The sequence below is a fragment of the Orycteropus afer genome, unplaced genomic scaffold (assembly GCF_000298275.1).
Source record: "Orycteropus afer afer isolate SDZICR_OR568_19922 unplaced genomic scaffold, OryAfe1.0 scaffold00139, whole genome shotgun sequence".
Lineage (NCBI taxonomy): Eukaryota > Metazoa > Chordata > Mammalia > Tubulidentata > Orycteropodidae > Orycteropus > Orycteropus afer.
Window position 1 is genome coordinate 1,183,229 of NW_006921726.1, and position 23,087 is coordinate 1,206,315.

The 23,087-nt window shown below is 46.4% G+C and overlaps 1 protein-coding gene across 1 annotated transcript in view; it reads left to right on the forward strand.

Annotated features, from left to right (window-relative positions):
• Positions 1 to 10,892: 10,892 nt before the first annotated feature.
• Positions 10,893 to 23,087, forward strand: part of ADORA2B (adenosine A2b receptor) — a 45,809-nt gene continuing 33,614 nt past the window's right edge. Inside the window, exon 1 of the mRNA XM_007945575.1 lies at positions 10,893 to 11,227. Coding sequence (XP_007943766.1) covers positions 10,893 to 11,227 — 335 coding nt within the window. The remainder of the gene's footprint in view (positions 11,228 to 23,087) is intronic.

The following is a 23,087-nucleotide window of genomic DNA, read 5'->3' on the forward strand; positions in this document are numbered from 1 at the left end:
CGTGCTGGCGAAGAATGCTGAAAGTACCATGGACTGCTAAAAGAACTAACAGATCTGTCCTGGAGGAAGTGCAGCCAGAATGCTCCTTGGAAGCAAGATTGGCCAGACTTTGTGTCACCAATTTTGGTCATGTTGTCAGAAGGGACCATTCCTTGGAGAAGGATGTCATGCTTGATAGGGTGGAGGGTCGACGAAAGAGGGGGAGGCCTTCAATGATATGGATTGACACGGTGGCTGCGATGATGGGCTCAAGTATAGCAGCGATTGTGGGGCTAGCGTGGGATCGGGCAGTGTTTCGTTCTGCTGTGCATGGGGTCGCTATGAGTCGGAAAGCACTCGACGGCACTTAACAATAACAACAACAACTCCCCACTCCAGGCTTGGCCCCATGCCACGTGTTTCTTTCAATAATTTCTTGACTGTCAGAGGGGAACCCCTTTGGACGTCTTTCCTTTGTTGTTCACCATTGCCTACTCTTCCATTTGGCCTACTCTCTTTATTGCTTTCACTCTGGACGCTAGATGTCTCATCTGGCAGTTGACTTGACAGTCCATTCACACTTGTTTCCAGACGCACACATCCTGATCTGTGAGGTAGACACTTTTTTTATTCCCCAGAGGCCACTGTTGATATTCTGATATATCTTATTCACAGAGCCTTGGTGACAGATGGTTATCGGTCCTGCCGTAGTTAGCTTTCAGGAGCCGTTGACATCACTAAAACTTTGTTCTCTCATCTCTACGAGCGAGGGCTTGTGGCCTGAGGACTCACTGGACTTTTGTTCTTCATACAGGTATTGACCTTGACCATGTGGTTAACCAGAAGATCGGAGGCGCCCAATATTGGAAGTCCTTCTCCAACTTCAAATACTGCTCATTAAATGGAGAATTGGTTACTGCTGGAAGCAGTTGTGTGTCTCCTGCCACATTCACTTACGCCTGGGCTTCCCAGTCTGAGCCACATCCCCCGATATGTCTGTTGGTTCTTGTTGCTGTTTCAGACTATGACCCTTCTCTGTCCCACATCCAGAGAAACAGTGGATCGGAAATGTTTTTTTACCTGAACCAGTGGTCTGCTGCGTTGCCTGTTGAAAATGGGAGGGTCCCGCTTTCCCAGAAGACCTTGGGCTCATCAACCTGAGCTGCCAGCAGCTTCCTGCCATAGGAGATGCCTCTAGCTTTTGTGGACCTGGAACAAGAGGCAAAACTGAAGCCCACAATCGAGAAGCCTTCACCCAGCCCCTAGCTAGCACTTTCAACTTGAACTACTTGTCTCAAAGATTGTAAGAGGACAGATTCCTGTTTGTCAAACTATTGCCTTTTGGTATTTGTCTTAGAGCAGCACTAGAGAACAAATACATTGCTCTACAGGCAGAGGCAGAGGCAGCCTCAGCACCTCCTTTAGCATTCGTGTAAGCTACCCTGAGCTTGAGCCCACAGCCTTCCTTTCCCTGACCTGAGACGGGAGCTATGAGTCTTGTATCACGTTATCTGGTTTGTCATTGACATCACGTTTACTTCAAGTGTAGCTTACATTGACTTTTCTGCTTTACGTTTCCTTGATTGTTTAGTCCAATACTGGTTTTAGATGGGACATACAATGAGGTCCCTTGTTTGAATGATTGTCAAGTGTACCGTTTGTTGCCTTTACCTACCGTTGCAAGGTTGGCAGCCATCAGAATATCTACTAGCAGAGCAAGGCCATTGGCCCAGACAGAAACTTGGTAGTCAAGAACTTCCCTCTCTCCCCTATGCCCCCTGCAGCCCCTGTATACCCATACTTCACTGTCTGTGTCAGTGAATTTACCCACTCTGGATTTTTCATTTAAATGGCATCTTATGGTACATGGCTTTTAGTGTCTGACATCTGTCAGTTAGTCATTGATATTTTTGATGCTCATCAATGTGGACCGTGTGTTACTCGGAAATTCTTTCAATGAGTGAAATGTATCATAGATATGCTGTATTGGGTTGACTTAATCATTTCTGGATAGACATTTGGAAAGTTTGCTTCTTTTGACTTCTGTGGATGGTTCTGTGATGAGTGTTTGTGCCCACGTGTTTGTCTGAGTACCTGTGGTTGTGAAAATTGGCAGAGGTAAAAGGACAATTGAAGAGAGAATTCAAGTATAAGGAATGTGTGTTGGGTGAGATCAAGAAGCAGGAAAGTGATGGGAGGTGAAGAGGCAGGAAAGGGCTGGAGAACTCCCAGGTGCAGGTGAAAGGAGTCAGGTAGGTCAGGAGGTAGCACTGGTGTTGTGAGTTAGGAGGTAGAGAGAGAAGTGATGAGACCCTTTGTAATGAGAGAGAAGGTAATAGGGTGAGGAACAACAAGGAGTGGGCAATGAGAGTCCCCAACAACAACAACCTTTTATATACCTAACCCTTGCGGAAACATATGTCTTAGAGGCTATGCTGCTCCACCAAGTTACAGTTGAGTGCCCAAGAGACACTCGTTGACTTGTCCAGGGTGATAAAGTGGTGAAGATGGAGGATCCATGTGTGAAGCCATCTCAGTGTCCTGAAAGCTGTGGAACTGGCTGAACCCAGGCCTTCTCTGGCTCCTGTGGAGTGGGGTGGATTACTGTCACTGAGTCCAGGTATGGACATGATGCTGGGAGAGCTGCGAATTTGGCAACCCAGTGGGATTTTTAGTGTGGATTTCCATCAGGAGAGGGCACAAGTCAGGGTATGCAGGTTATGATGTCACTTCATTGACAAAGGAGACCAATGGAACTTGGAACACGGGTCACCGGGCAACTGGATGCTGGCGGCTCACTGCCTGGCTCATTTCACTGAAGGCACTTGGTGAACCACTACGTATTCCTGTTTTCTCCAGAATTCATGAGTGGGACCCTTTCAAGTTGGTTGAGAAGACAGCCCCGCCTTCACCCCTGAAGACTCTGGCCGCCATCCGCCAGAAGGAAGTTTAAGGTACCACGAGGTGTGCTTAGTCAGTCTGAGCCAGGACAGGCCACCACCCTGATCCCTCCTAGGCAGCCCCAAACAACTCCTCGTGGCTACACCAGACCTTGTCCTCGTGGGACACCAGATGAGGGGCCGGGAGGAAGAGAGGACAGAAGTGATGAGGCCAAATGTTCTGACGATGAGGTAGGTTCACCTTGGGACTAACAGAGGGGATTGGGAAGGAGGGTGTCATGTGATCGATAAAGACTTGGTAGGGGTAGGTGCTGATGAAGATGATGGCAGTGGTGCTGCCTCCTAGCTAGTAGTTGTTGAGGGCATTCCATGGCTGCATCCTCATGATGCCTCCCCATCTTTGGTTCAATCTGCTGGTCATGACCAGGACTTTGCAACTTACTGGGAGTAGTTGATCCAATTGGGTGTATTGTGGGCTGAGCATCAGGGTGTGGACCAAGTAAGGATCTGGTTCAAAGCTCCATTTCAGCTGACCTGGTCACCTAGGATGCTGGAACCTAAGTTTCTACCAGAGGTTCCAATTGACTCCCACACTTCAGGGTTGGGGCTGTCTCATGCTGAGCTGGCACCTTCACTGGGAATTTGTTTGCCTCCATGACCACCCTCTGCACTGCAGGCCTCTGTCACTGACTGGATGACCCTGGTTCATCAGGTGTCAGAGGTAGACATCTTGAGCCCTTGTCCCAGGATCTCCTCCTCTCTGCTTAAGCTCTCCTCTTCCCTGTGCAGTTTGAGATAGGAGAGGGCTGGTAGAATGTGTTTAGCCATGATTCAATAGACTTTCGTGGTTTGGATTGTCCAGTCTTTGTCTCATGCTGGCCATGTAGAGAGATTGGAACTCTCGTACACTGCTGGTGGGACTGTAAAATGCTGCAACCACTGTGGTAATTACAAGCATGCCCTCAAAAATTTGGACACAGATTTGATCCAGCAATCCCACTATTGGTATATATCCTAAAGAACTGGGAGTCAGGATATGAACTGATACATGCATACCCATGCTCATTGCAGAACTATTCACAATAGCAAAGAGATAGAAACAACCTAAGTGCCCATCAATGGATGAATGGATAAACAAACTATGGTACATAGACACAATGGAACACTTTGCAACATTAAAGAATAATGAAGAGTCCACAAACACCTCATAACATGGATGAACTTAGAGGACATTATGCTGAGTGAAATAAATCAATTACAAACGGACAAATATTGTATGTGTCCACTATTATAAAAAGTCAATGACAATACACTAGCTAAGCCCTGTAGTGAGTCACTTCTTGCTGTGTAGGTGTGAGCTGGCAGGACAAGAGACAATGTCACCTCTGATTCTGTTTTGTTTTTGCAAATGTGATACTCATGAAAATAAAACAAGGAGCAGTGGTGTGCACTAGGCATTATGCAGGACAAGTTTCCTCACCCAGCTCTGCCTAGGCCACCTCATTGCAGGCGTCCAGGTCACTCCTTCATCAATACCTGCCAATATGTTTGAATTGTGCAGTGGTTTCTTGTTGTGGATAGATGTCCAATATTTACTTAGACAAAGATGGCCAATTCATTTTGCTCTGAATCTTAGTTCAGTTTACAGCCAACTCTTTAGAGGTAGAAGGTGTATTAACTCAGTCTTCTCACCACCTTGTGTTCATGGCATCTGTTCAAGTTGTGGTTGGAAAACCAAGTACCTTCCAAGTCTGGATGCAAGCACTTGTTATGACTAAGTTCAAGCAGAACTAGAGCCACTGAGGTCCAGCAGGAGTGAGAAGACAGGCTTATATTGGATGTGGCTCCAGGAAGAAAACCAGCAATGACTGAGGAAGGACTGAGATGCCCAAAGCCAGTGAGTTGTGAGGTCCAAGAATGGTTGCGCATTATGAAGCAAGAAAAAAAATGGATTTTTTTTTCTGTAATATAGCATTTCTCTAAAGTAAAAATAAAATCTTAAGCTACAAAATGGTTAAAAAAAAAAAGTCAGTGACAGGTTACACATAGAAATAAACATTCTTTGATGGTTACCAGGGGTGGGAAGAGAGGGGAGAGAAAATTACTAAGTAGGTATGAGACATGTACTAATTTGGGTGAAGAGAAAGGCAATATACAAATAGTGGTTGACCAGCATAATATCACAAAGGAGAAGAAAGACACAGAGAGGTACATAAGAGTTACAGAGAACAAAAGTAAACACAATCACATACACAATACTGTATCATCAGTAATAACAAACATTAATCTACAAATGAATACATAAGTAGACAGGCAAGATGATCAGGTATGGGTAGGCAAACGGGACTATACCCATGGCCATATGTAAGTTTGGCAGACGATATGTCTAATGTGCATATGTGTGTGCTGTAAAACTTTCCATGTTACTAGAGCTAACAAGGAGCAAAGTCATAAAAACTTCTTAGACATAACCAAACACATTGAGGGAGTGGGTTCCATACCTGAGTGAGCTCAGGACCATACTCATAGGCATCATCAAGGTCAATTGGCATAACTCAGTCCACAAAGGCATTGTGCTACGTCCTACTTTGGGGAGCAGTGACTAGGTTCTTAAAAACTTGCAAGCAGTCATCTAAGGTGCGACCATTGGTTTTTCCTCCTCTGGAGCAAAGAACAGTAAAGAAAATAAAAAATGCATGGAAACAATTAGTGCAAGGGACAAGTGGAGCACATGAACCTTGGCCTCAGTGACCCTGAAACCAGAACAAGATGGTTCCCAGCTACCCCTGCCAAACACTCTAAAAGGAATCACAATAGGAAATCTTGGATAGAGTAGGAGAGAAATGTAGAATAAATCTCAAAATCATAAAAGAAAGACCAATCTTTCAAGATTCTCTCTACTTGGTTTTTGAAAGCTGGATTAAAATGTGTCTAGGTGTGAATCCCTCTGAGTTTACCCCACCTGGAGTTCATTGTACTCCTTGTATGTGCAGGTTATTATTATTATTTCCATCAACTTTGGGAACGTTTTGGCTGTTACTTCTTCAATTTTCTTTCTGCTCTTTCCTCTCTCTCTTCTCTTTCTGGGACTTCCACATTTTTATATGTTGGTACACTTGATGGAAGGAGTCCTGGTGGTGCAATGGTTAAGTGCTAGGCTGCTAACTCAAAGATTTATAGTTTGAGCCCATCCAGTGGCTATACAGCAGAAAGAACTAAGGATTTGCTTCTTTAAGTATCACAGCCAAGAAAATCCTATGGATCAGTTCTACTGTGTCACATGGGGTTGCTATGACTCAAAATCAACTTGATGGCATCTAACAACAATTAACACACATATTGGTGTCCCATAGGTCTCTGAGACTGTTCATTTTTCTTCATTCTTTTATCTTTGTTTCTAGACTGAATAATCTTAATTGCTTATTTTCACTTTCACTGCTTCTTTCTTCTGCCAGTTCCAATCTGCTACTTTTCAACTTCAGAATTTCTATTTAGTGCTTTTTCATAATTATTATCTATTTATTAGTCTTTTCTCATTGTTGAGACATCATTCTTATACTTTCTGTTAATTATTCAGACATGGTTTACTTCTTTGAACATATTTGTAAGTTAAAAGAAAAAAAAATCAAACCCTCTGCCTATGAATAAATTCCAGTTCATGGTGACCATACGAGACAGAGTAGAACTGTCTTGTCTGGTTACCAAGGCTGTAAATCTTTATGGAAGTAAACTGCCACATCTTTCTTCTGTGGGGTGGCTGGTGGGTTCTAATCACCTTTTCTTTTTGGCAACTAAGCAATTTACCCACTGTATCACAAGAGATCCAGCTGATTTAAAATCTTTGTTTAATAAATTTGACATCTGGGCTTCTAGATTCTTAATTTCTCCTGTGTATGGGAAAATTTTCCTGTTTAAAAATATTTCTCTTTTTTTTTTTTTGTTGTTGTTGAAAACTGGACATTTAAAATAATATTATGCAGCAACTCTAGAAATAAGTGCCCCCCATCCCTGGGTTTGTTGTTTTTGTTGTTCTTGCTGTTTGCTTGCTTCATTGACTCCCTGGACTTATTCTATAATGTCTGTTTTCTTTGCCATGTGTAGACACTGAAGTGTCTAGTTGGTTAAACATGTTGTTGTTGTTGTTTGCCGTTGAGTCGGACCCAACTCATAGCAACCCCTCCTTGGGTTTCTGAGGCAGTATCACTATGGAAGTAGATTGCCCCATCTTCCTTCTGAGGAGTTAAACATAGTGGTCAATTAATTATTTAGCAACAATTTTCTTAATGGCCTTGAACCCATGAGTCTCCTAGCCTTAGCAAAGGGGTTTGGTGTGTGTGTGCGTGTGTTTTTTTTCAAAGCTTTGCCCAGTAGTTTACAACTTTGTCTTAGCCTGCTTTCTCAGAGCCTCAAAGGAAGCCAGAGGTATATGATTATATATATTCTCATCTTTCCTAGGCATGTGTGCAGCTCTCTGCACATGTCCAGGACCTTGCTCAGTATGGAAGCTATCCTCTGATTCTGCTTTGAATGTGCTTGCATGAGGAGTGACAGTCTTCTTATGATCATGATGCAACATGCCTAAGGATGGAAAGCTACTGAAGATGGCAGAGCAGAAACATGGATTGAGCTTGGGTGATTGATAGTATCTCCAAGTTCTATATCTACTCTGAGACTACCTGGATGCCATCTGGATTTTGCTCTAGCAGCTGAGGCAACATGGGGTAGAAGAGGGTGATGGAAGGATGGGGACCAAAAGTCTAAAGAGTTCCACAGTAGGTCAATTAGTTCACAAAATATACCCTTCCACTTTTACCAGTTAAAGATCCACTTGGGGTTCCAGCAACTCTATTGTTGTTGTTGTTGTTATGTGCCGTTGAGTCGGCCCTGACTCATAGCAACCCCTCCTTGGGTTTCCGAGGCAGTATCACTACAGAAGTAGGATTGGCCAACTTTCCATCCGAGGAGTGGCTGGTGGGTTTGAACCTCCAGCCTTCTGGTTAGCAGTCAAGTGCCTTAGGCACTATGCTACCAGAGCTCCCTCCAGCAACTCTAGCCCTAAAGTATCCAAACTCTTCCATCACTGCAATAGTTTTGAGAGAGTCTGGATACTACAGGTGGGTAGATGGTAGATGGGTACTCCTGACCTTGTGAGGTAGATCTTCATATTCCACCTTAAATATGAGGAAACTGCAGCTTCAAAACATTAATTAATTTGTCAAAAGTCAACAACAGAGTTAGAAGTCAAACCTGGATTCTCTACAACTGAGAACTGAGCTCTGTTTGCTGCACCCCAGTAGCTTTCAAAACTAAACCCCATGACTCCCTCCAGACTCTACCCTTTATCCTTGTTTTTCCTGAACAATGTAGGTATTTGTTAGCTGCTGTTAAGTTGGCCCTTACTCAAGGCAACTTCATGCATAACAGGACAAAATGCTGCCTGATCCTGCATCATCACTATGATTGTTTGGGGGCTGGACCATTGTACTCCATAGGGTTTTCATTGGCTAATTGTTCAGAAGTAGATCACCAGGGCTTTCTTCCTAGTCCATCTTATTCTGGAAGAAAACTATCACTGACAGATGGTGGCTGTGCATGTGGTGCATTGGCCTGGAATCAAACTGGGTCTCTTGAATGAAGGGGACATTCTACCACTGAACCACCAATGTCCTGAAAAAATAATAACCTGTTATTGTTACTGCCACCCTCATAGACCCAATGAGTATAGCTCATATCCTATAGAGAGCTCTGAACTAGGGGATCATGGAATGAGGGTAACTCAATCCATTTACTTTAAACTTTGTGGAGAGAGGAGGGTAGTTATGTGAATCAAATGGCACTGTGTTAGGTGGTCATGGGATGGGGGAAGAAGATGGAGAAGAATGAGGCTCCACTGGTGGGTGTCCAACTTGTGGATACCAGTTATGTATCCATAGCAGACTACAGTAAATGAAGGGACAGGGCACAGCTTTAATTGGAGGTATTCTCTTCTCAGTAGCTCATGGTAGGTCTCATGGTAGGTATCCTGAAGGAAGCTGGGCTCCGGAAAGGCAAAATGAGGATTCCAGCTGCAGGAAATGCTTAAGCTGAGTCCAGTGCCCAGAGGCAGCAGGGTATGCAACAACCAGCTGGCCTCTGTCCCATGGCCTCCTTTCTCTCTGCCAACTCTTCATTCATTGCTGCCAGCTAGAGCTCTAATCACGTCATGATCCTGTTCAATGACCTCCCAGGGCTGGTGCCCCAGCACCTCCAGCAGAATGACTGTTGGGCTATACTGGTGGACAAAGCCTTCCTTGGCCAAACGTCTTCCTTTCTCTACTCTCCTGGGCATGGCTCTCTCTGAGGGGGCCCCTCCCCCTCCCACCTCTGCCCAGCATGGCTCCCCACCCTGATATCTCCCTGCCAAATGCTGTCCATCTTGCAAATGCCTCCTGCCCAAGAAGCCTTTTCTAACTCTTTTACAGACACACACATACCCCTCAAGAAAGTGTTCTTGGACAAGCTACTTGATCTTTCTGAGGCTCCAGTTTATCTAAAACTAAAGTTTGTGTCAAGTGTTATAGCAACGTGAGTGGTGGAAAAGGTGACACTGGAACTCAAGCAGTTAGATGGCCAGGAAATGGAATGTATTGGTTCTTTAATATTTTAATATATAAATCACGTTTTTGTTTTTTAAATTATAGAAGAAAACTGCATGGAAAGAGAGAAAGAAAAAAACTCCCTAGGGAGCTCTGGTAGCATAGAGGCTAAGGCACTTGACTGCTAACCAGAAGGCTGGCGGTTCAAACCCACCAGCCACTCTTCGGAAGGAAGGTTGAGCAATCTACTTCCGTAGTGATACCGCCACGGAAACCCAAGGAGGGTTCGCTATAAGTCTGATCCGACTCCACGGCAGTGCGGTTGCGTTTGTTTTTTGTATAATAAGCTCACCCAACTAATAACATCCACTGTGAATGCTCTGGAGAACTTGTTAAGCAGGTAAACACTACTGTTCAAGGCTGTCGGAGAAGAGGAGTTCAGGGCTGGAGGAGAAAGATTTGAGAGTGAAGGATGTCCTGCAGCCCGTGAGGCCTTGGGAGTTTATCTAGGGAGAGTGTGGAGGACAAAAGAAGGTCTAAGTCTCAAGAGCAACCCTGGCACTTAAGGTGGACAGAAGTGGAACTCATCACAAAGTAGGAGACCGCGGAGATGGAGCCCTTTGGTCTGAGGATGGCAAGTAGTGAGGATAGGACCCGAGTGCAGTAGAGCGTAGGGGGTGGTGTGGTACAGGGTTGCAGCATCCCAGAGGGATCCTTGCCATTGAGGGCGGAGGGCTGAAGGGGCTTTTCAGATAGAAGTTGTGGTCTCAGGCGGCCGTTGAGTTCGGGTCCCTCCCTCATCTCCTGTCACCTCAATGACCTCAGGAGTCGCGTCGATTGCCAGGTGAGCTCCGTCGCGTACTGGTTGCGCAGGGGGTCGCATGGAGCTTCCTTACGCGGTAGTGGAAGGACTTTGGAGAAGCAGGCTGCCCGGGTGGGATCTCCGCGATACGGAGTGGAGTCCTCGCGGTGGGCGCCGGGACGAACGGCGCCCGGGGTCAGAGCTCAGTCCCCACTCCAGCAGCTTCCCACGGCTGGTGGGCGGGCGCTGCTCAGGGTGGACACAGTGAGATCGCTTGGGACGCACCACGGAGCTTGATTCAGTAGGGAAAGTTGAAAAACTTGTCTTTGTTACATACTCATCACCAGAAGGTAAGCCCGACCTTGCGCGGACCACCGCGAGGGCAAAGGGGTGTCTCTGCGGAGGAGCTGGGAATGCGGGAGAACCAGACAATAATCCCGCCTCCAGTTCCCCGCCTCGCCGGAGGCCCCACCTCTACCATCAGACCCGCCCCTGAGCCCAGCCCAGAGCGAGAGAGCCTGGCTGGCTGGACGAGGCTGGTGGACACGCGGTCCAGGGTTCTGGCCATGCCCAGCGGGGCCCACACGGCTTCCCCGCGCCAGGCGCGGCCCGGGTAGGCGACGCGCGGCCCCGGCCATGCTGCTGGAGGCGCAGGATATGCTGTACGTGGCGCTGGAGCTGATCATTGCCGCGCTGTCGGTGGCAGGCAACGTGCTGGTGTGCGCAGCGGTAGGCACGTCTAGCGCGCTGCAGACACCCACCAACTATTTCCTGGTGTCCTTGGCGGCGGCCGACGTCGCAGTGGGGTTGTTTGCTATCCCCTTTGCCATCACCATCAGCCTGGGCTTCTGCACTGACTTTCATAGCTGCCTTTTCCTTGCTTGCTTCGTGCTGGTGCTCACGCAGAGCTCCATCTTTAGCCTCTTGGCTGTGGCCGTCGACAGATACCTGGCCATCCGCGTCCCGCTCAGGTGAGACAAGCAGCGCCCTCGACCCCGGGGCTACGTTGAAGCGCTGCAAAGGACAGCCCTCATCAGGCCCAGGTACCTGCCCTCGAGGATCCAACACGGGCCAAGCTGGGGCGCGCGGGGAGCTCAGAGCTCCAGCTCACAGCCTGGGAGGCGCCGGCCACCCCCAGAAGCACGTGCGTCCGGGCTACCCAGCGTTCTCCAGGCCGGACCTTGGGGCCTCTGCGCCCCGCTAGCGTTCCGGGGTGCGTGCGTACCTTTAAAGAGGTCCGCACAGGGACTCTAGGAATTACGGGCAGTGCGGCCTCCGAGGCGCCAAGATATCCCGGGGAAAATGCCACCTTAACGGGCGGGTGGGGGCCCCAGCGCTGGAGGTTTGGAGATTTCATTTCCACCCTTGCCGGGAATGCGGAGGTTCCGGGCCAAAGACAGTTTTGGACCCTGAACACTCCTCCCGACTCAGCTGCAGAATGACGGAGAATATTCTGGTTAACTTTGGGGAAAGCCCCAAACTTTTGACCTTGTTTGTTTGATGGTAACTCAAATCACCTCCGCGTATTTTTAAGAGTTTAAAGTGCTAACTGGTTCTTCAAAGCGGCCGACAGCCTTAGAGCCGCAGTGCTGTTGTGTAACTTTGTTTATCCTGTGAACCAACCGTGACCCTGTCTGGGGCTGGAAAGTGCCACTAGGATTTTGGAAAGCTGTGCACTTTGTGCACAAGTGTGGCACCAAGAATTTACCTGACCGCTCTTTTTTTCTACACTGAGCATGGAGCCAGCCAGCGGAGCTCACAGAACCCTGGGTAAAACTGAGAAATTCCATTTAGAGCATATGTATCAGGGAACTTGAGAGTTTGTTGGAAGTACTTACTCTTATCTTTGGTGCCTGGGTCCCTTTGGCATTTCTGAGTTGGGTGGGCTTGGGATCTCTTTGGTTTTGGAACTGAAATGGAAGCAGAACCACAGGTTCTTGTTGGGTACCCTCATATTGCCTTATAGGATATTCTTGGCTGTCATCTTTATGGGAGCAGATAGCCAGGTCTTTGTCCTGTAGAGTGGCTGAGTTGGGTGAACTGTCAGCCTTCTTGTTAGTGGCCAGGTGCACCACCAGAGCTCCTAAGAGCCACAGGAGTAAGAGGGAAAAAATAGAGCTCATTTATTGAGTGCCAACTACGTGCCATTTAAATTTAAACTTATTTAAATTTAAATTCTTGTAATAATTCCAGAGGGTGGTCACTATTACCTGTCTCTTGGAGATGAGGGGGTGGTGGTTCAGAGACGTTAGAACCTTGTTTAGGATGGTGCATCTGGAATAAGAAAGCTGGAACTTGAACCTAGAGCTGGCACTGTAATCCCACCATGCCACTGTCTATCTTGTGCTTCTGTGTGTTTGGGGAATGGGCAGCAGATGTCCTGCTATTTCTGGAAGAGGGGCTTGCCTATAGTAAACTGTGGTTGTACGGGAAATGTGTTTGTAGGAATTGACTGGAAGAATGTTCTCAGAAGCCTTTTTAGCAAGCAGACATGTTTAGCCTGGTCCTGGTGGGTATGGGTCCCCCTGGGACCAGTAGCCTCCTGCTTGGCCAGGCTATGAGACTAATCTGAGTATCTGGGTTGTCCCATGTGCTACTGATCTAGGCCTCTGACCAGGATGCCTTGTACATCCAATGAGGTGTAAGAAAAAAAAAAAAAAAAAAAGCCAAACCAAACTCACTGCCATCAAGTCAGTTCCTATTCATAGCAGCACCCATTGGGTTTCCAAGACTGTAAATTTTTACAGAAGTTGATTGCCCCATCTTCCTTCCACAGAGTGGCTGGTGCATTTGAACCACTGACCTTCTGGTTAAGAGTGGCTGTTGTGTTTGAACCACTGACCTGGTTAGCAGCTAAGTGCATTATTCACTGTGCCACCAGAGCTCCTTTAAGGTGTAATAGAGCCCAGGGATTTCAGATTTTGAGGCTAGGGGCTGCATAGCTCACACTCCTTTTCTCTCCTTTGTGAGTCCCTTCCCTGCCTTTCTGTTCTCATATGGGTTACTTGATGGCCTTCTGGACTTTTTCCAGTACAGCAAGACAATCATAAGCCCCCAGCCTGAGCTGCCTATATGATATGAGCTTGGACTTTCCCCTGGCAGAGGCCCAGGAAGACCCAGCTCACCTGGGAGTTAATGAAAAGACCCCTGTGTCACAGTGGGACAGGAAGGTCCATGAAAGTTAAAATCTGCTAGTTCTTGTCCTGGTTTGTACTGGGCAGGGTCTTGAAATCATGTGTGTTGGGGGAGGGGGTTGTATTAAGGGAAAAGAAATGTGAATCATAGGCCTCCAACTTCCCCTTTGCATTTACTGAGGGCAGGAAAGCTAGATGTCAATGTAGGGAGGGAATCATCAGGAGGCTTCCTGTGTTCCTGCTGGCTGCAGAGCTCAGAGGTTGGGAAGAGGTGCAGCCTCCAACTCCTCTAGGAAGGTATGAGCACCTGGCCTGTCCCCAGCCCTAGTCCTCACCCACCGGGCTTGGAGAGGTGTACTTGGGTTTCCATGGCTTCCCTAAACCCTCCTGTGGGCGGGTGCCTGGGGCAAGCTTTCTTCTTTCAGCAGTTCCTGCTTCTAGAGAGTAAAAACAAACAAAAAGAAACTAAACTCACTGCTGTAGAGAGTTGAATAGATTCATAGCGACCCCTTCTTGGGTTTCCAAGGTGGTATCTCTATGGAAGTAGATTGCCCAGTTTTCCTTCTGAGGAGTGACTGGTGGATTTCAATCTCCAGCCTTCTGGTTGTTGTTATGTGCCGTTGAGTCGGCCCTGACTCATAGCGACCCCTCCTTGGGTTGCTGAGGCAGTATCGGCAGTATCACTACGGAAGTAGATTGCCCAATCTTCTTTCCGAGGAGTGGCTGGTGGGTTTGAACCGCCAGCCTTCTGGTTAGCAGTCAAAAACCTTAGGCACTATGCTACTAGAGCTCCCTAGGCCCACCTGTAATCTGAAAATGCAGATTACAGGGCCACACCAAGGTTTACTGAGTCAGACTCTGTGGAGTGGGGAGGGGATGGGCTTCTGGTACCTGTATCTTTAACCAGGGAATTCTGGTTCCACCAGAACTTGAGAACCCTCCTAGAGTCTGGGAGGCCTGAGGCTTGTTGATGCCAAGAGCCAAAAGCTCTGACCTGGCTCTGAGGCCCTCCTTGGGGTCATGGAACTCCAGATGGGCAGTGAAGTCAGAGGTTCCCAGCTGCCTCCTGCTGGGAAGGAAGTGTCTCCCCTTCTAAAGCCAAACATTAACTAAGGGTGGGGCCCAGGGAATGAGGGCCAGAAGCACATTTCTTAGGCACACCTTTTACCTAGGCGTTTACCTTGGACTTGCCCATGTTTCCACCTAGTATAACAGGCGTGGAGGGTGTTTATGTCCCACGCCTCCATGTGTGTGGTCTGCATGGTCAGCTATGAACATGGCCCGAAGTCTCAAAGGCCCCCACTTGCCACAAAGTTGCCAAAGTGCTAACCTGAGGAAGATTACAGTGTAGAAGGAAAGGGGGGCCAACTGACTGCCATCAATGGGCACAAAAATGACAACTTTGGCTGGGCTTGAAAAAGAGGAGGGTCTGCTTACATCAGGAATTATTTAGATCCACAGACAATTCCTGATACCTGCTCAGGCAGATGTTGGCCCTGGTCAGAAGGTTCAGGTCCCAGTGGTGCCATCAGGAATGGGCAGTAATGTGGGAGGAAAGGGATGCCTAGGTGTAACAGCAGAACTTAATGCATAAGTTCCTGGGTTGTTTGGAGAGTCCCATGAAGATGTGCATGCATGGGCTAGAGAGTGTGTCTCTGCACAGAGCTACTCCCCAGCTCCCATTTCACCTTGTATTACCTTATATGAAAAAGAGTGAATATTACCTTAAAGAGATATTGAGAGGAGGTATTTATCTCAGAGTATCTGGGTGGCCCATATATATAAAATCACATATGTTCTTCTTCTTCTTTTTTATTTTTTTTTCCTTTATTTATTTATTTTCTTATTATTGTGACTTGGGTGAAGATTTACAGAGCAAATTCACTTTCCATACAGCAGTTCACATATACTTTGTCTCATGACATTGACTCCAGTTTACCACAATGCAACAGCAACTCATAGCGACCCCTCCTTGGGTTTCTGAGGCAGTATCACTACGGAAGTAGATTGCCCAACCTTCCTTCCGAGGAGAGGCTAATGGATTTGAACTGCCAGCCTTCTGGTTAGCAGTCAAATGCCTTAGGCACTGTGCCACCAGAGCTCCCACAGGAAATTCATATATGCCTCAGTATAGGAATAATCTTTACTGCATCCTTTGGCCCACATCCCCCTCCACCTACTGGTCCCTTGCTTTCTTCCATAGTTAACTTCTCCAACAAATCATCCAATCTTAACAGTCTCCACATTTTTTGTCACCATTATGCCACTGAATTTTTTTCTGTCAGTGCCTTCCTCTCAGCTGTCTCTAACGGTCACTTCTTGGACCTCGTTGTATGTGTCCTTTCAGTAGCTCTTGGCCAGATCCTCATGATGAGCCACTGTGGAGCCCCATCTTGTTCTTCTTTCTCTCCCTGTAACTGTCCTGCACACAGCTGCCAGGGAAAATATTTTAAAACAGAAGTTAGATCATATCATTCCTTTGCTTAAAGCCCTTCACTGACACCTAGAGTACAATCCAAATGTCTTACCCTGGCCTCAAGCTCCTTCTTGGTGTGGCTTCTGTCTCTCCCTCCCCTCCCCTGCATCCCACCCATCTTTTTTCACCCACACTGCTCAGCCACACAGGCCCAAGTTCTTTCTCCAACTGTGATATCTGGCATGGAGGGAGGGGCCCTGACTTTTAAAAACCTTTTATTGTGGTAAGATATAGCTAACAAAAATTTTGCCATTTTAACCATTTTTAAGTGTACAATTCAGTGACATTAGCCACATTTACCATGGTGTGCAACCATCATCCTTAACCATTTCCCAAAGTTTTTCATCACCCTAACCAGACACTCAGTTTCATTTAACCAATAACTCCCCACTCCTCCCTTTCCCCAGCCCCTGGAAACTGTTAATATGGGATCCACATTTTGATGAATACATGAGTGGTTGGCCACGGGAAGAGCTGGGACAGAACTCTGCAAATAAAGATGTGGGGAAAAGCGGGTCCAGGATGGTGAGTCTGAAGTAAGGGACAGAACTCTGGTGAAATGATGTCATATGAAAAGAAGACCTAATAGGCCTTAAAGGAGGAAAGAGGGGAAAAGTATCTTCTAGAAAGATCTGTCACAGGCTTGAGGAGAACAAGGTACAAGTGGAACTCAGAGATGTCCTAGGACTGCTGGGAAAGGTGATGTCCTGGGTCATGCACCCAGGCAAAGTGGGAAGCCAGTGGGGCTATGAGCTAGGGCTGAGCCCTTAGGAGGGTCTGGCTGCAGACAGTTGACTGGCTTGCAGGTTCTGGTTCTCACACACAGGCCTGGAACAACTTTGTTACCTCCATGAGCAAGGATGGCTATCAGGGTTGAGCAGGTTTCCCAGAAAAGTTTCCCAGGACTTGGGAAGAGGGACTTGCCTACTACTTTTGATGTTATTTGCCTCTGTTGCTTAGCACATACTGTTCTCAACTCTGTCCCCCAGCCTGAAGTAATGGCCTCAAAACCAGCAGCAGGTGCTATAGTTGCTCTTGTCTGAGCCCATGTTTTACTGCTAATTGGAACCTCCAGCCTGGTCTGGAGGTTTATTCCTAAATTTGTGCTCCAGCAGAGGCTGAGGTCTGGTCTGGTCAGTTGGACTCTCAAGCCCTACCTGAGGTCAGAACCAGGAGGTTATCTGAAGGCCCTATCCCCCAGGAACACATGGGAGTTGTAGGGGTGATAGAGGGGAGTGCAGAAAGATGGGGAAAGAGGGATACCAGCACTTCAGGGATGCACTCAGGCTGCCTTGGCCTTCCTCTGGGACTGTGGCCTGGAGAGCTGCTCCAGAAGGCACAAGGAGCGCTGAGGGAGCAGGCCACTTCTGCAGACACCATGTGGCTGCAGCTGCCTGGCACCCCCTGGCAGAAGTGCAGGCCTGCCCCAAGGACCAGCCACTGGCTTTGTATGTTTAGGCAAGTGTCTCCACAGAACTCTGAAAAGCACTGATTGGCTTTGATTATCTGAAGAATGAACATGGGTAAAGGAATAAAATTTAACAGTGTTTTACTAAGCAGATAATCTTTGTCCCTTTCTCTGTGACTGTGTGTGTGGGATTTGAGTTTTCTCTCTCCCTGGCCTTGTGAGGCCCCCATCACCCTCATTCCCTGTCTAGGAACAGGTAGGACCAGGTACTCCCTGAGACCCTGCTTGGTCATGGAGGTGACAAACTTGTTCCAGGCCTGTGTGTGAGAACCAGAACCTGCAGCCAGATACTCCCAAGGGCCCAGGCCTAGCTCACAGCTCCACTGGCTCCCATCTTGCCTGGGTGCATGACGCAGGACACCACCTTTCCCAGCAGTCCTAGGACATCTCTGAGTTCCACTTGTTCTGTTCTCCTCAGAGACCTTGTTCTCCTGGGACCCAGTCTCTGTACCTCACTGTATTGATCTGTCACCTGAGGATAGTTATTTGTGATGACAATGTGGCTATGGGTGCCAAAGTGCACCCTGCAGGAACAGAGTATGGGGAAGCATCAGGATTTTTAATACTGTGAACTGCTGTGTGTTGTTGTTGTTATGTACGGTCAAGTCGGAGCCGACTCATAGTGACCCCTCCTTGGGTTTCCGAGGCAGTATCACTGTGGAAGTAGATTGCCTCGTCTTCCTTCCGAGGAGTGGTTGGTGGGTTTGAACCGCCATCCTTCTAATTAGCAGTCAAGTGCCTTAGGCACTATGCTACCAGAGCTCCCGAACAGCTGTATAAAATGGTGGAAATAGTGTCAGAACCTGTCTAACTTCAGGGGTGATGATGAGAATCATCATCAGCACAAGCTGATTCCTGTGTGGTGGAGATCAGACATACTTCTACTCTCCAACCTTTTCACCAATTCTGACATGAAATTCTGACCTGAACCATCCTCTCTATGGCACTCTACTTCTCTGTGGGGTTTAATAATTCATTGCAATGGCCACACAGAACTCATCGACCATACTTAACAGTTCAGTGATTTTATTAAGGAAGGAACAGGGTACAATTCGGGATCAAGATCTACAGGCTACAACTCAGGATCAGGATCCAGAAGTATGCAGGCAGTCTAAAAGCTTCCCCAAAGAGGAGAGCACATTCCTCTCTTCTTCAATGCAGGATAGCTCTCTCAGTTCCTCTCATCCCTTGAAGCCAGCCTCCCTGCTGTCAACCTCTCCACTGCTAACTGATCCAGCTCATAGCCAATGCAGTGGTTTTGTTCAGCCCTCTTAGCTGCCTTCCTAGCAGCAAATTTCTGCCTTCACCACCAACCTTGCTGCATGGGGCCCTTCTGCGCCCCTTAGTTCTTCAGTGTTACAGTACTCAATCCACATTACAGCTCTTTTAGAAGGTTCTTTGCCTCCTTTCTCTGTTCTTCTCTTCCATCTGCTGCTGTCTGCAAACAATAGGGTTGGCTGCATGTATAAGCAAATTCCTGGTCAACTTCAAGGCATTAGCATGATGCACTCTTCTTGATTTCAGTAGCTAACAGAGGCTGCCAACAGGCTGGAGACAAAGCCACTGGCAACAGGTTTAGTCCACTTCTTTGAAAGTGGAGAACAGGTGGTCACAGGGGCTCTGAGGACATCCTTCTAACTCAGCCTGTGCTGAGGAGGGGGGCAGTGTTCTTTTTCTTTTCTAAAATTTTTTATTGTGATTTGGGTCAAAGTTTACAGAGTAAATTAATTTTACATACAGCAGTTCATACACATTTTGTTTCATGACATTGACTGCAATTCCCTACACTGTAACAGTTCTCTTCCCACTCTTCCCTGTAGTTATCTCTTTCCTGTGTCCTTTCCTATGCATTCCTGCTTGCTGAGCTATCTCCCTGTGTAAATACTGCCCTTCTGTTATCCCTTGATTGATCTCTCCAAGTAGTGTATCTAACTCATATAAATGTTTACCCCACATGCCTGTCTGTTGTTTGGCTGGAAGCCAGGAGTGAGTTCAATTCCAGACCTGAAGGGTTACTAGCGGCCATAGTCTCAGGGGTCTCATCAGGCTCTATCAGACCAGTAAACCTGTTTTTTTTTTTTTTTTTTTAATGATTTTGAGTTTTGTTCTACATTGTTCTTCCATGCTAGGATGTGCTTTTTCTAGAAAGTTGATGCATCAGTTTTGTGTGGCAGTTGAATGGTAAGAAAAAGCCTTTTGAGCAAATGGTGGAGCATGTGCTAAGAGCTGAGGGGGGAGCTTCTTGTGTACTTTTTAGTGACATCATTTACCTTTTTCAAGCTGTGTACACTTTACCCTCATTTGATGTTGTTACCTTTCCCATCACTAAAAGTAGCACATGTCTGTTATCTAAAGGGGAGCTCACTAACCAGATGGCTAGTGGTTCAAACCCACCAGCCACTCCTTGCAAGGAAGATTGGGCAATCTACTTCTGTAGAGATACCACCTTGGAAACCCAAGGAGGGGTTGCTATGAGTCGGGTCCGACTCGACAGCACATAACAACAACAACTGTAACAAATAACCACACACCTGGTGGCTTAAAACAATAGAAATTTGTTCTTTCAGAGTTCTGGAGGCCAAAAGTCTGAAATCAAGGGGTCAGCAGAGCCTCACAGTGAGTTTGGTTTGGTTTTTGTATTATCTAAAGATAACCGCCTCCCACCAATCCGTGGAAACCACTAATGAACATGTAAATACACGTCAAACCACTAATGAACATCACTAATGACATGTATTTACTTGTTCATGTCATTTCATAAAAGTGAGAACATAACACTATTTGTTTTTTGTGACTGACTCACTTTGTCCAACATAATGTCCTCCAGGTTCATCCATGTTCCAAGATTTTTCAGGAACTCATTTTTCTTTATTGCTGAGTACTATTCCATTGTATATATATATTACATTTTGTTTATTCATTATCCATTAATGGACACTTAGGTTGTTTCCATCTTTTTGTTATTGTGAATAGCATTAAAGTGAACATAGATGTGATATGTCTGTTTGTGCCATTTCTACTAGATCCCTAGGGTATACATCCTAACCCTAATCCTAAAATCATATGGCAGCTCTACCTCTAGTTTTTGAAGAAACTGCCAGACTGTTTTCTATGATGGCTGTACCATTTTGCATTTCCACCAGCAATGGAAAAGTGTTCTAATTTCTCCACATCCCTTCCAACAACTGTTGTTGTATGCTGTCAAGTCGCACCCGACTCATAACAACAATTGTTATTTTCCTTTTTTTATTTGGCCATCCTAGTGGGAGAGAAATGGTATCTTACTGAGGTTTTGATTTGCATTTGTCTGATGGCTAATGACGAGCATCTTGTCATGTGTTTGTTGGCCATCTAAATATTCTCTTTGGTGAAATGTCTGTTCATGTAATTTGCCCAGTTTTTTTTCCCCCAAGTTTTATTTATTTTGTTGCTGTTAATACACACCACAAAACATACACCAATTGAACAGTTTCTATATGTACAATTTAGGGACATTGATTATATTCTTGAGTTGTGCAACCATTCTCATTCTCCTTTTCTGAGTTGTTCCTCCTTCATTAATATAAACTCACTGCCCTCTAAGGTTCGTGTCTAATCTTTTGAGTTGCTGTTGTCACTTTGATCACATGTAGATAGCTCTTAAAAGAATATAATGCCCGAGGCCTTTGCCCAGGTTTTGACTGGGTTATTTGTCTTTTTGTTGTTAAATTGTAGAAGTTTTCTACATATTTTAGCTGTTAGACCGTTAGCAGCTATTTTGTTTCCAAAGTCTCCCTTCTGCAGTCTATAGCTTGTTTCTCCTCTTTTGGGAAAGTGGTTTTTTTTTTTTTTTTTTAAATTGTGCTTTGGATGCATATTTACAGAACAGAATTTGTTTTACATTCAACAGTTCGTGTACATTTGGTTTCTCTCCCCGATTACCATCCCCAATCCTAATCCACTCTCCTCCCCTTCCTTACCTGTGACCCCCCTCTCTGTGCCGTTCTTAGTTATGCATCCTGTCTGTTCAGTCTTCCCTCCATGTGAATGCTGCCCCTCTGGTGCCCCATGGCCAATTGTTCCAAGGGATGTATCTCCATAGAGTAGGTGGGTGCATCTCCCTGGGTTGGGTGTTCTGCATGTAAGTCTTTCTGTTGTTGGGCTGAGAGCCACTCCTAGGAGTGAGTCCTATCCCAAGCCCGAAGTGTATCCATAGGGCCATAGTCTCGGGGGTCCCACCAGACTCCATCCGACCAGTAATTGTGGTCATTATTGTGTCTTTGAATTTTGTTCCATGTTTTTCCTCCCACTCTATGCAGGATCTCCATCCAGTTTTGATCACTTCTTGAGTGGTTGGCATTGGTATGTGGGCACCATCTAGTTCTTCTGATCTCAAGGCCCATCACATTTGTTTCCAAATGCCCTTGATGTTCTTCACTCTTCTTTGCTTCTGATGATAGAAGACCATTAGCTGCATCTTAGATGGCTGCTCAGAAGCTTTTAAGAACCCAGTTGCTACTCACCAAAGTAGGTTGTGGAACAAGATTTTTATGTATTACGTTGTGCCAATTGAGCATGGTATTTAACTTTTATGTGGTCCCAGTTATCTATTTTGCTTTCTGTGGCTCATGGATTCATTATTATGTTTGGTAACCAGTCATTGAAAAAAATTAGGTCCCAAAACTTAAGGCACTTGACTGCTAACCATAAGGCTGGCGGTTCAAACCTACCAGTCACTCCTCAAAAGGAAGGTTGGGCAATCTACTTCTGTAGTGATACTGCTTCAGAAACCCAAGGAGGGGTCGCTATGAGTCGGGGTCGCTATGAGTCAGGTCTTACTTGACGGCACATAACAACAGCAGCAACATATTTTTTTCCAAGAACTTTGTATTTTAGATTTAACATTTAGGTTGTTAATTCATGTTCTGGTTGCCTAGTACCGCTCTGACAGGAAATATACCACAAATGGGATGGCTTGAACAAACAGGAGTTTATTCTCTTACACTTTGGAGGCTTGAAGTCCAAGTTCAAAGTGCGAGGCTCTAGGGACTGGGTGAAGGCCCCTCAACCTTGGGGTTCAGCTCTACCTCCTACTCTTGGCCCACTGGAGCTAGAGGATTTCTTCATTCACACAGCTGCTGGCTGCTGAGATTGACAAACCCAAGGCTGACAAGTAAAAAGGCACAGTACCAATGTTACCAATCTACATGGCAGGCCATTAATTTAAGTCCACTGAAAGTCCCAAGGTCGGCAGAGCATGGCAGGGTGCTGAACAATGACACAGCTACATGCAGGGTTCAAGTGTGCCATAAGCTGAGACCATTCCAAAAGCTGTTTCTTATGTATGGGAAGCAGATCACATACCCAAAGGCAGCTACTCAGCTGCTCACAGTAGATTCCACCATGGAGTTGATTACCAGTCTCATCATGGGGAATACTACATCTAGCTCCCCAGCCACTCAACCAGGGCTAGCCAAGTTGACACACAAATGTAACTACCACAATCCATTTTGAATCAGTTTTTGTATATGGTATGAGGTATAGATCTTGTTTCATTTTTCTGCAAGTGGAAATCCAGTTCTGCCAGCAACTTTTGTTGAAGAGGCTTTTCCTGTCCCATCGACTATATTTGGCTCCCCTATCAAAAATCTATTGATCATAGATGTTTGGGTAGCATAGTGGATAAGACACTTGACTGCTAACCAGAGGGCTGGCGGTTCAAACCCACCAGCCACTCCTCGGAAGGAAGGTTGGGCAATCCTACTTCTGTAGTA